Consider the following 13,801-nt stretch of genomic DNA (forward strand, 5'->3'; position numbering starts at 1 on the left):
AATCAAGAGTGGTATGTTTGTTGGCAGACCTAAGAATTCTGGGCATATGGGAATGAAAACCATAGTTAGTTCTATGGTTATCGGTATGAAAGAGTAAGTTTTGTCTGAGGTTTCTAGTTGGGATATTTAATTTTATCGAGCTCAGTAGTTCAGGCGCATCAAAGAGTGAGTTGAGAATTTTAAATAGGACTAGAAGGTCGGATTTATTTCGACGGTCATGAAGAGAAGATATATTTAAGCTAGTTTCTAACTCATTATACATGTGTCTCTGGATAAGCCCAACCTCCAGCCTATCTTTCTCAAAAATCGATGTTGAACTGATTCAATATTCTTGATGTGAACATCATAATATGGAGACAAGATAACAGAGAAATACTCTAGATGCAGGCGAACTAGGGAACAGAAGAGAGTTTTAAGGGTATTGATATTTTTGAAGTCAGTTGTGCTTCTGTTAATAAATCCAAGGAGTTTTAAGGATTTGTTGATAGCAGGCTCAATACAAACTGTAAAAGAAAGTTTAGTGCCAAGTATAATACCTAAATCTCATATACTAGACACAGATGATAATATTTCATCGTTCAGTAAGTAGTCGTATATGATTGGATTTTCCAGATGAAAAAATCTCATAACCTTGCACTTACTTAAGTTGAGATGTAGATTATTGGATGAGCACCAGGTGCTAAAAGACAGTAAATCAGATTGTAATAATGAACAATCAATCAGGGCTGTCAATATCAGTGTAATGAAAATAAATCATTTCTCTGTAACTATTGAGAGTAAGAAACTTTGTTAATAACTATAACTTTAAAAATACTGTATTTAAAAAAATATATCACGGGTCTATTTTATTCAATAAGACATTATAATAAAGTTGATATGTTTTTTTCAAAAATATTCATTAAATTAATTGCTTAAAACCAAAGAACATTTAAAAATAATATGAAAAAGATAAAACAATGTTTGTTATATACCTGGCTTGTACTAATCCTATAGCCATGTCGGTAGCTGCAGCTTTGATGGATCTTGCAAGATTTGAAAGATACTGTTTAAATTCTGTAGCACATGACTGAATCTCACCAATAAAAATACCAGAATGTGTATACCATACAGAAGCCATGTGAACATCGATGCCAACATTTATTTCATCTGTAAATTAAATTCCTTCATATATGTTTTTAAATTTTTAAATGATTATTTTTAACATGGATTAAAAGATTGATGAACATTAAAATAATTTTAAAAACCTATATTTCTGTATTTTAGACAGACATTTTAGTGCAGGGCAGGTATTTAAAGAAAATTTGTACCCTTTGAACTGCTTTTCATAAATAATAAATAAAAAACTTTTTATATTAGCTGTGCAACTTTGCTTTTGCTGTTTATTTTTCCGAAAATCGAGGCCTTATTGTAAAAAATTGGTTTTACATTTATGATTAAAAGTATTGTCCATCGCTGGCCACTACTTTCTCCCATTTTTCAGACAGCGTACGAATCCCGTGTTGAAAAATCTGGTAATCTTTTGAAGCAATCCTCAAATCGATTGAATTTTTTACTTTTTCATAAGAGACCGGGAGTACTGGTCAGCCAGGCCATGTGCCATTGATTGAGTGAGCAACGTCTGGAGAAGACAGCGGGTGGGGTAGGACTTCCCGTTTCAACGTTTCCAAGTATGTCTTGACCCCTTTTGCAACATGGAGTCGAGCATTGTCAAGCTGAAAAATCACTTTATCACGTCTCTCGCTGTATTGGGGCCGTTTGTCTTTCAATGCTCGGCTCAAATGCATTAATTGCATTCAATAATGATCGCCGGTGATTGTTTCACTCGGTTTTAACAGCTCATAATACACCACGCTGAGCTGGTCCCACCACATACAGATCACGACCTTAAGAGCCGTGAATATTCAGTTTGGCCGTCGATGTGGAAGCATGGCCGGGAAATTCCCACGATTTTCTGCGCTTGGGGTTATCGTAATGAAGTCAATTTTCATCCCCAGTCACAATGCGATGCAGAAATCCCTTCCGATTTTGCCTTTTAAGCAACTGTTCACAAACAAACAAATACCATTCAACATCTCTCGGTTTCAATACGTACGGCACAATCATTCCCATGGTTTTAGACGTTTTCAAATTGCTTGCTGAGTCACTCCCAATGATCGCACCAATTCTTCTTGACTTTGACACGAGTTTTCATCAAGTAATGCCTCCAATTCTGCGTCTTCTCTTTTCCACCGCTATGCCAGTCTTTGATGTGAAAATCATTGTTCTTAAAGCGTTGAAACCCCTCACAACATGTTATTTCACTAATAGCGGCCTCACCATAAGTATTTGAGAGCATCCGATGAGCCGCAGATTTCTTCATATTGATGCAAAAAATTAAGACCTCCCGCAAATTACGAGAATTTGGCTAGTAAACTGACATTTTCAATCGAGAATAACTTTACGATGTAGACACAATTGACTAATGTGTCTATGAGGTTATGTTGACAGATGCCCAAGTTTATTGCATGACGTGTATGATTTATTTATTTCGACCTTTGCTTACCGCTAAAGCCATCTACAGGAAAACGGCGGAAGCAAAGTTGTACACCTTTTATATCCACTGTTCAATAAATATTTTACACATATAGTTATTTTTATTTGTAATTTCAATTAAATTTAGGAGAAAATAAACATCACCAGCAGAAACATACGGAGAGAATGCACATTTTTATAAAGATCATAAAAATAATATTTGAGATTCTAAATAAAATATGTATTATATAATAAGGTAATATAATGCTCACCACTTAATTCTGCATCCAAATTACCGTCGCCAGTTACATCGGTAACAGTTTTAGTAATACTGAAACTTAGGGCTTTTCCTTCTTTTTCGTTAATAGTACTATTATTGTATCCTTTATAGACTTCTTGTGCCAGAGAATGGGCCAAGTCAGTGGAAAGGGTGATATTATGATGTGCTAGCGGGTCGTGACCAACTGACACTATTCTCTGATGTAACGTTGTTACGGGACATAGAGAAACTATTTGAAGCCCTCCGAGAGATCCATTGAGATTCAACTTTTTGTTTGCTAAAAAATGAGATTACTTAAATACATATAAACTATATTTTAAATAATTAAAAATCATTGTATAGTAGCTATTATTAGAATAAAATTATATTCGATTGAGTGTTAAAAGTGGTAAATAAATGTTTGAATATTTGTATTTTAGTAATTGTGGTCACGCACTATGATTATTAATATGTATAAATAAAAAATGTCTGACAACCCCGATATCTCGCAAACTTGTGCCATTCACACAACAATTTCTGAGCAGACTGGTATTGGGGTGCATTCCGTAAAACATAATATACTTTGTTTCGATATTCGAGAACTGGCGAAGTTAAATCGCCAAATCATTCGGTCATTTGAGGAAGATTAGTTTTTTTTTTAATGGCAATGATTATATTTTCAATTATGGATCAATTACATTTTTTTATTTTTTTTTTATTTATTATTTACATTTTAGTTATTTTTAAAATTATATTTTTTTTACAGGACTCACCAAGCCAATGAATACGGCTTGTCGGTAAAGATCCTTTACAATTAATCATATGATAGTCCTACATAGTTGTATAATAATAATTACTACTAACTTAAATATAAGGAGCGAAAAAAAGTACATATAATTTATGCTTTCAAAAAAATATTTAGAAAGATGTAAAAAAAAGTAAAAAATAAGTGAATGATAACGCAATTTTAGGATAAAAAATAAATAAATACAGAACCGGAGTACCAAAATTTAAAACAGAAGTGTGTACATATTTAATAGGCACAAAGCATTTTATTAAAAACATTATTTATTAACATATCCATATCAATATCTATAAACGATTTGATAAATCTGATGCCACATAAAGTGCAACATTTATATTCTAATACTATAACCATACTTATTATCACCATCATTACATGTATAAATTGCTTTCATGTTTTTATTGTGAGTAGGTTATTAAAATTAAAATAGAAATAAAATTAATGAATTAATTTAATTCAATTGATTAATCGGGAGTAAATGTGTTAAGTTAATAAGTGGGGGAGGAGGCGGGACATGCGCGGACGCAGGTTGTTCTTACGCTGGATCTAGAATATGTTTTTAGAACTGTAACTGTATTCAAGGAATTAGTTATTTAAGGTTTAAATAAAAAATGTTTAATAAAAATGACAAATTACCGACTGTAGCCTGAATTTTAGCATCACTCATAGTTGCAGTAGCAATTTTTTTCCCAATCACATTTCCATCCTGAAAAGAAGCTCTTAACAAGAGAACACTAAGGCGATGGAAATCAAAAGTAATGTCTGTTCGAACTAGTGTCGAAACATCATCCTCAATTGAGTTGTCTTCTTGGAATGTACTTGATGCACCGGCTTTGATTATACTTTCTGAAGGAATTCTCTTCGGAGCAGGTTGAGAGATGGAAGATACACGTTTAGCAAAACCAATCAGCTCTACTATAGTTTCTTGGTTGGCTGAAAAATATTTAGAAGAGTCAGATATATTTCATTACGATTAAAACGATTTGACAAAATATTAGAATAAGTATTACCAATAATATCCAGATTATTGAAAAGGATATTAGCAATTCTAAGGTCTTCTCCTAAGTTGGATGGGCAGTCAGCAGTCACAATTGTAACTTCTATAACAATCAGTGCTTCAGAATCTACAATCCCGGCAACTCCAGCATTTCCTAACCCATCTTGAGTAGGACTAGCACACCAACGAGCGGCTAGAAATAAAATGGAAAATCAACTATTTAAAATAATGCTACACAGTGTATAAACTGATCACTCAAACCAGCCAAGTCCATGCTCAGACATCCATATTTTCTGCTTAAAAATTTTATCTGTCTCCGACCAAATTTATCAATATAATTATTCTTTCGGTCAGAAGCTGTGCCGGCCCGTTTCCTGTATCTGTATAATGCAAAAGGTTCGTTTATTGTATGATTTCTTCCAGTATCTACCTGTATTAGCTTTTAGCTGCTTATTCGGGGTGCATTGCTATCTTCATAATTTAATCCCGTTATGCTAGAGTCTAGCTGGAGTCTGCGAATATGCAAGTGGCCCACTCATTCAAATACATTCTTATCTCCTCTTATCTCGCAGTTGCAAGCTAGTACAGTCTTATCGCCAATCGAGACGCAAACTCGAATATAGCGACATTGGAATGTACAAGCATGCAAATAATAAATATTTTCTCTCAAATATTATCGAGATGATTTTAACAACTATACAAATAACTCCGAGAATATATTAAGTATTTTTAAATCATTGCACTGGCAATATCTGTTAATTGATTTTTCTTTTGTAAAAGTACTTTTGATTTCTTAATAAGATTGCACAATTTTGTTCTACAAAATATACTTAAATATTATTTTTAAATAAAATTATGGATTTTTCCTTTTTGTTAAGGGCTGAAGTTATAAACATGTTACGGTCGCCAACAGCTAACTATTATTATTTTAAAATACAGAATTTTCCCTATTCAATTTTAATAACCCAACTTTTTGCCTAGTTTTGGTAGCATTATTTTGAGTGAGAGATTATTTATTAATACCTACAATTAGATTACTCCGAACAACAAAAAAATAATTGTGAGGCCTAAAGGGGCAATATTTCTATATGACCGAGATTCTAAATAACAGAGGCCCATAAGGCCGATAAAATGAGGCCCACAGTTCATTTGCAAAAATTGGAACTCCAAGATATTGACAATAAATTAATATTACAAATTATAATACTCACAGTGAGATCGGTCCTGGGTATTGAGATGGTGCAATGCCTGAGAGAGCGCGGCTGGGTGGGAGGGGTGCGGGGGCATGTGCTGTATGCCAGAAGGGGGAGAGGATGGAGACACAGGGGAGGTAGGCTCACTGTCACGAATACTCCCAGATACTGAATCCATCCTAGAAAACAAACATATTATTGATTCCAATACATTTAAACTGTCAGTATTAATTTTGGATAAAAAAATTGTGAATCAATTGTGTGTCGGACACCAATTTCTCAAAGTCCCAAATTTTTATAACCTACGAACCCCATTCCTCTTCTCTCTCATAAAAAAAAATCCATTGTACTTATGATTTCACATAGACACGTTAAGTACCATCCCAACCAATCACAGAGCTTGACGCGCAAGGGTAACCCCCGTCCTTTGGTTGTCCCATGTAGAACAAAGGATTTTGTTTGGTACACGCCATACCCCCGGGACAGGAAAAAGGCGGCGGGTTGCGCGGAGAGAGACGGGTACCGCTCGCTCAACCGCGATCGGCCTCCCAGTGTGAGTGACGGACGGAAGGCGACCACTTGTTTGTCCTCCACACTCTTAAAATCACCTTGTAAAGCAAGTGAGGCGAGATAAAACTTTGCCGAGATAAAGTCCTGCGCCACAGGCCTCTGAGCTGAAGCAGGATGAGGGCGCTCGACTTTTCAAAAGGGATGGTGGCGTCCACGCAGCGCCCCCTCTCTCGACGACACTAGTACCACCCCCCCCCCGGGGCGGAGAACACTGCGCGGAGCGAGGCCTTAACCAAGTGCACAGTCCCTGTATTCGTCGCACGAGCAAATCCAGGGTCCCCCCCCCTGCAGTGAGATGGTCTCGTGATACATGAAATTTTTCTCTTGGTAAATGGGTGAAGATTACTTCCCCAGAAGTAGGGTATCTATGATGCGCAAAGTACTGCTATTCAGGAGGTGAAGTGGTGACAAAGCTTTTTTTAATTTGTTTACGCACTCTAAAGCGGAGAACAGGAATAACAAAAGAACACGATTTTTAAAAAGACCACAGTATGTGGTAACATCATGCAGTCAAGTTCAGTTACCATCATCGATACTCTCTGGCTTCATAACCAAGATCTGTATTTAATTCACTGAGTAATAAACACACATTCAATGACCAACTTCGTTTCTTATGTCACCTCGGACTGGCGTAGAGGCTCCGTCCCTAACAACCAACAAAATCATACATACACATGAGATGTAAAACCATCAAAATCTTTTTTTAATTTTTTACAATAAATGTTACATTCATGAACAAATGCTTTTTTTTCTCTTTTGACATCTATAAAAAAAACATAAATATTTAACTTAATTAAAAAAAGTATTGTCCATGAGCAAAAATCCTGGTGAGGCCCTTTCAAGTATATTAGGATCATAGCTAGGGTCATGACCCATGGAGCTCATGGAGCTCCCCTGACAAAATTTTAATTTTGCGCCTCCAAGACATACTTTCTAGGAAGAGAAAGAGAAAATAAAGCTATGTGAGGGTTGCGTTCTCGGCAGCCACTAGCTATGACGCCGAGACTGAGGAACGATATTGAAATATAGCGCTAAATCCACTTCAAAGTAACAAAGTAAGTATGTAATTAATGATCCTATTACCCAACATGTTTATGACTGGCTATAAGCAGTTCAAAGTCAGGACCGTAAGTCTGTAATGCATCTACGAGTAGCAATGAATGCACACTGAGAGATAAGTCGAAATCGAATGGCTTCTTAATTAATGATGCTCTCACACCACATACTTGAACTTCGGCAATACTGCGACCTTGAGATTGGACCTAAAACAGAAACATAAATTTACACAAAGGCAGGAAAGATAAAAAGTGCCAACAAGTTTATTTATTGTGGTATTTTATTTCCTAGATATTTATGAAATTTAATAATAAAATGTTAATGAAATTTGTGGTAAAAAATAATGACAGTATTATTATGACTCGATTATTATTTTTTTAACATAACATTTTTTTTATCAGCTACACGTAAAGAAATCAGAGAAACATCAAATATTTACCTACAAGGGAGGGTGTTGAAAAGTATGCATGCATTTTTGTAAATACCTCAAGTGCCAGCTGATCTACAGCAAACTGAACCATCAGTAATTGTGATAATGGGTTGTACGATCTTTCCGTTTGCTCTGTATCAGATATCTCATTAGTTTGTTCTTCAGTAGGAGGAGTTATTTTCCAGTTATCATTTAATGGAATGGTGCTGATACTGTTAAAAAAAGTTACGGTATTAGTAGATGCAATGAGGAAGTTCAGTGCTACGGGAAATTGATATAAAAAAGGTTTTCTTACTCGCGGTAAAAATTAGAGCATTAAATTGTACGACAGTTTCTTGAAAATGTATGAAAAAAATTATAAAAATGATTTTAATAAAAACAAACTACTTTGAACGACGTCACTAGTTCTTTCGAATCAACAAATGAGTGCTGTGAATTCCTCACCGTACTCACCAAAGAGAACTTGTGACTTTAAACTTTAAGAAAGCATAGCGCTAATTTTAACAAATAAAAAAGCATAGCGCTAATTTTAACAAATAAAAAAGCATAAAAAAAACACTGAACTTCCTCATTATGTATTGTAAATCCTACAGTAGGCAGAGAGGGTGGACCGCCACACATGTCATACATACAACTCATCATACATGAACATTTTTTTGTCTGCTTTTGACATGACTAGTCATGGTTTATCTGATCATGCCACGTCATTCTCGGTCGTCCTCGTCCTATGTTACCATTCGTTCTCGCCATGTACATCTGTTTTACTAATCTTTTGTCATCCATTCGTTCTACAGGACCAAACCATCTCAGTGACCCTCAATGACCATCTCAGTGATGTTTTGTAAATTCTTGGTCTAATTTATTAAAGAATTATTACAGGAACTGGTAATTTACCTGCTGGAAACACATGTAAGTGGAGAATTCAATTCAGCGAGCAGGTACTGTATAGATATCAACTTGTGTTCACTCAGGTGTACTACTAAATTAGGTAAAGTTCCACACAAAGTAACACTAGGAAATTTAGGATCGTTTGTGTAAATTACTCTTCTTTCAACCTGAAATAAAACTTACTTCTATGAATGGCGCTTATGTGATGTGAATCATGGTCATTGCATGTCTTACACTTCAACCAGTTACATCTAGGGCCATGGAGAAATTTATTTTATCTGTTCACAGCTAGGTTGCTAAATTTTTAGAACTCACAGTTGCAGCGTATTATTTTACGAAAATTGTGCTATCTAAGCTATTCTGAGTAATACATTTAACTAATAATAAATCACAGAAATGTAAAGTTACATAAATTATTATTTAGATACAAATGCAATATATTCTTAATTTAAAATATTATTTTAAAAAAAAGGATAAATTCGTTTTTGTTTTGTTTGTCCAATCATATTTGTTATCGCTTAAAATATGTTTGGTAAACAAATGTTACCGAATACTTCTTATCTAGTAAGCAAAAACAATTTAAACAAACATGCATATTATAAATAACAACAGCATACCTGAAGAGATATACTAAATCGATCGAGTAGGTGGAGAGATGAAGTTCCTTTGGTATTGGCATACTTCCAATTATCTCTAATTCTTCCAACTAATACTTGCAAATCGCTGAATTCAATTTTATACCTAGGAAAAGATTTTATTTTTTTAACTATTAGACGCTATTGGAGATTAAAATAAGTTCATCAAACGTAATTAGTAATTTTATCTAAAAAACATAAGGATGGCGCTACCTGTCATAAAGTCTATGATGCAAAGCATCTTGGTTAAGGCTAGTATTAGCTTGAGTGTTAGCAAAGTCTGTTGGTAATGGAGACGCTCCACAATCCGTTAAATTCATATCACTCACTTCACTTCCGGGAGGAGTAGAGCAAGGAGTCATAAACAGTTCTAAAAAAAATGTTACTGTATATTCGAAAACTACTTTTCAAAGATAAACTGTTAAACAAAGAATACCAAGTGTTTTACCATTGTCATCTTCTTCTGTTACTGGATCAGTCTGTATCTGTTCTAGATTACCATTTGAAAGATGCATTTTACCAAAATCGAGAACCACTACAATTCCATTTTTGTCAGTAAATTTTTCTATTAACAAAATTTGTGGTGCAGAAATATCTAGTTCAAGTTGCCAAAAACTTCGTTCACTCTAAAAATAATAACAAAGCAATATATCGTCGATGATACTGCAATAACGCATAGCTATTGATTGATTTTTTTAACAGGGAAACCTAAAAAAGTGTTATGTTTCAATTTATTTATTTTATAAACGTTTATGTACATTACAAAATATTTCAATGCATACATAACACGAAAAAATTATTCCCTTAAGTAAAGATACCTCAGAAATATCTTCTGAACCATCTCCAGCATAAGAGAGTACTTCAATTCGTGGGGTGCCCAGATCATAGATCCACACTCAAGTCTGCACCAATGAGTTATAAAGAAGCCTTAGAACACGAGTATTCAAGAACACCTTAGCTGTTCGGAGAACAAACCCCAACATTTTTGCGCGCATTGTCACAGACAGTGCCTATGTGCGTATGAAATAACTCCCAGATCTTTAATAGTGGCAGTTCGCTTAAGTGAACACACTCCCATACAGTACCGTATAAAAATAGTTTTTAATGCCCTCGTATATGACAGAACATAACATTTAGAAACATTAAATTTTAGTTGGTTCTGTGTTCCCCAATCAAATATATTATTTATATCAGACTGGAGAAGGCGGCAATCATTCAAGGTGGAAATCTCCAGAAACAATTTTAGATCATCTGCAAACAACAGATCTCGTGAATGCGATGTTAATATTACTTACGATTTTATTAAGCAAAATAAATATCATTATTTATTACATTAAGCAAAAATAGCAACAATTTAAACCTAACGGCTCTTAGTCCCTATAGTAAATTTATTGCAGCAAAAAAAAATTGTCAAGAAAAAACAGGTTATGCAATATTGCAGCATCACTGAAGATATTACATTATATTTATCTGAATGTGTGGAAAAAAAACATCTTTATACAATTGACTGAACAAATTTACCAGATTTCCCTGCAGTATGTGTTCCCATTGGTTGATAAGATGCATTTTGGTTGTATTTTTGACATGCACATAAGCTCCTATTTGGTTGGAAGTTTTATTATTAACAGACGAAAGAGGATGAGTTAAAAAATCCACCAGCCATTTTACTGCTCCAGCGTTATATACAATTTCCAAAGACTGAGATTTCACAAAAAGTCTGCAAATTAAAGTTTTATAAATAAACATGCATTTCTTTAGGCCATACTCAGTTTTAAATATTATTTTACTACAAAATATTAACATAATAAAATTATTAAATAATAGGGAAATATCACATACTACGATTACCGATAAAAATATATGAAATGGATTTAGAATAATTAATTGTATTTTCCAATTCAATATGAATATTGTAGAGAAATGTTTTCATACATAAATGTAAAAAAGAAATTCAATAAAAATATGTTAGTAGAAAAACGCGACGTGTTTGGCCTTGGTTGTTGTGACGTCAAGATTCATGAAATTGTTCTACACAAATTTCAATGGCAGGAACAAATAAACATGAATCGTGGCGTATTAGGGGCGTGGCCAATGGAATGACCGTTTTTGCGAGAATTCAAAATTACAAATTTAGTATTTTTTATGTTACTAATAATTAGCAAAAAAATATTTTTTTACTGGACAGTATTTCATAGACCTTTATTACTTTAAAAATGTAAAAAAAAGTGATATTTCCCTATTATGTTTCACATTTGTGTACATATTTATGTATATTTTTTCAATAAAATACCTGTAGTCAACATTCAATCCCACAGGTTTCTTTTCATAAACAAGTTGAAATAGAGATTCTCCCGAATTCACAAGAGACGGGTTACTTGAGTTCCCGGCAGAATGTTTCATCCACGCAGCAGTAGTAGAAGGAAATTTTACTCCACCTAACCCTTCTCTAATGGTACCCTTTGAAGGAAAAATCTCATATATTTTATCAAAAAGGAAAGGAAGGAAATTGATATATTTCAGTTTTATTTACAAATTAAAGTAAAATTATCAAGCAACATTGCATGTTTTGATTCATTGTTTTTTTCAGTAGAGGTGTGTAGTTTGCGAACGACCCGGTCATACAGACAAGGTCGGAAACATTGAACTAAAGATACATTTCTCAGTCATCTAATTCCCGAACGATAAGAGCGCCGAACTAAATGTATATAGTGTCTTTCGTATCTTTCATGTCTTTTGTATCTCTAGTTCATTTAGTACATTCATTGACTGACTATAATTATGTCCTTATTTCCATGGTTAGTGGGTAGATTAGGTATTAGCTTACGCGCTCTGTATCTGCAGTAGGTACCAGACGCGTGCGGTGACTTTTATCAGTAAGGATGATGACAAAAAACCATCATGTTCCTTATTTTAGCAGAATTATTTAATAAGCTATTTAAGTTGTCCATTAGAGGAATAATAATATATAGTTGACAATCAATAAATTGACGGAGCACAGGCGCGTCTAGAGGTGAAGCTGTAAATTTACTTATTTTCTTCTTCTTTTTCCACTCCTAAGTGAAGCATGTGGACATCACCAGACGCTTCCGGGAGACCTTATCGTTACCCAGTACTCTCGCCTCCGTCAATTCCGCGTCCCTTAGTTCCGCCGAACAAAGCTGAAAGATCGTCATCGATGGTCTTCCAGGACGGTCCCCGTAGGTGTGAAAAGGAGATAACAATATAAATATCAAAACACCTAAAACAAGACCCGAGACAATCGATCATAAATTTGGGTCAAGTGTCAATAATTCCCTACTTCAAACTTTGTGATAAACGTTATTAGAGTCGTTTTTCCTTTGCATTATACAAGTTGGATGCTTCTTATCTCTCCGAGTCTCGAAAAATAAATCTAAAACCTTATGAAGCTAAAGCGCATGCGCGAAAATTTGGACAAATGCTATGGTATGCTAGGTACCTACATGCCAATACTGGCTCCTTTGTTCCATTCTGTTTTTTTGTAAATCTCTTATCGCCCGGTATATCGGCTCAGCGGTTTTATGGTGTGTTATTAGATACTTATGTGAGAGAATGTCACTTGAAACTTACTTGACACTAATTAAAATAATGTATAAAAAACATAGACTATTTCTTAGCAATGAATTATACATAGATAGTTTTAGAAAATTATATTTATTCCAGTGCCTGAAATATGTTCACTTAAATAGGGAATTATTTAGTAATAATTTAAATCGTATTAGCAATAGATCCTATAGTGTACTGTCAGTTCCAGGATGCAGAACTATGTTAACAATCGGGTTGTGGTCCTGTGGCTAGTACCTCGGACTCACGGACCGAAGGTCCGTGGTTCGAATCCCACTCTACCCCAACTTGATTCCCATTTTCTAATAGTGAGTTATTTACAACTTGTTGAAAATGGGTGTCAAAATTAAATATTTGGGTAAATCATAAAAACACAAATATTTATTTTTTAAAAAAAAAGTTCGCACAGAGGCACTCCTTACATGTAGGTCCAAGATCCTTCAATCTTCTAACTAAGGAATTACAAAACATTAAATAACTGGTACAGTTTAAAGTAGGTTTGAGGTCTTGGATTAGATAGACACCTTTTTTTAATAAAGCTATCAAAATTAAAAATAAAATGCATACTGCAAACAAACCCTGTTTTCATAATATCAGCATATATTAATTTTCTTTTTCTTTTCTTTTTCTTTTCTTTTTCTTTTCTTTTTCTTTTCTTTTTCTTTTCTTTTTCTTTTCTTTTTCTTTTCTTTTTCTTTTTCTTTTCTTTTTCTTTTCTTTTTCTTTTCTTTTCTTTCTTTTCATGGTCATGTCATACCATACTTATATGCTATAAACTTATTAATAATTAAAAAAGGAATGGCCCACACTCAGACGCTGAAGTCTTTGTGGGCATTTTTTCCAATTTATGTTATACAATAGCTTAATTTTAAGAT

The 13,801-nt window shown here is 34.1% G+C and overlaps 1 protein-coding gene across 1 annotated transcript in view; it reads right to left on the bottom strand.

The window, feature by feature from the left end:
- Positions 1-13,801, bottom strand: part of Vps13D (vacuolar protein sorting 13D) — a 52,044-nt gene that overhangs the window by 30,485 nt on the left and 7,758 nt on the right. The window contains exons 11-23 of the mRNA XM_088227965.1: positions 11,635-11,801; positions 10,866-11,061; positions 9,793-9,970; positions 9,558-9,714; positions 9,327-9,450; positions 8,716-8,876; positions 7,877-8,033; positions 7,419-7,597; positions 5,784-5,944; positions 4,586-4,765; positions 4,212-4,508; positions 2,784-3,068; positions 972-1,146 (exon numbers count right to left, since the gene is read on the bottom strand). Of these exons, the coding sequence (XP_088084091.1) occupies positions 972-1,146; positions 2,784-3,068; positions 4,212-4,508; positions 4,586-4,765; positions 5,784-5,944; positions 7,419-7,597; positions 7,877-8,033; positions 8,716-8,876; positions 9,327-9,450; positions 9,558-9,714; positions 9,793-9,970; positions 10,866-11,061; positions 11,635-11,801 (2,417 nt within the window). The remainder of the gene's footprint in view (positions 1-971; positions 1,147-2,783; positions 3,069-4,211; positions 4,509-4,585; positions 4,766-5,783; positions 5,945-7,418; positions 7,598-7,876; positions 8,034-8,715; positions 8,877-9,326; positions 9,451-9,557; positions 9,715-9,792; positions 9,971-10,865; positions 11,062-11,634; positions 11,802-13,801) is intronic.

This window comes from Micrasema longulum, unplaced genomic scaffold (genome assembly GCF_059751315.1).
Source record: "Micrasema longulum isolate JH-2025_06_02 unplaced genomic scaffold, ASM5975131v1 h1tg000007l, whole genome shotgun sequence".
NCBI lineage: Eukaryota > Metazoa > Arthropoda > Insecta > Trichoptera > Brachycentridae > Micrasema > Micrasema longulum.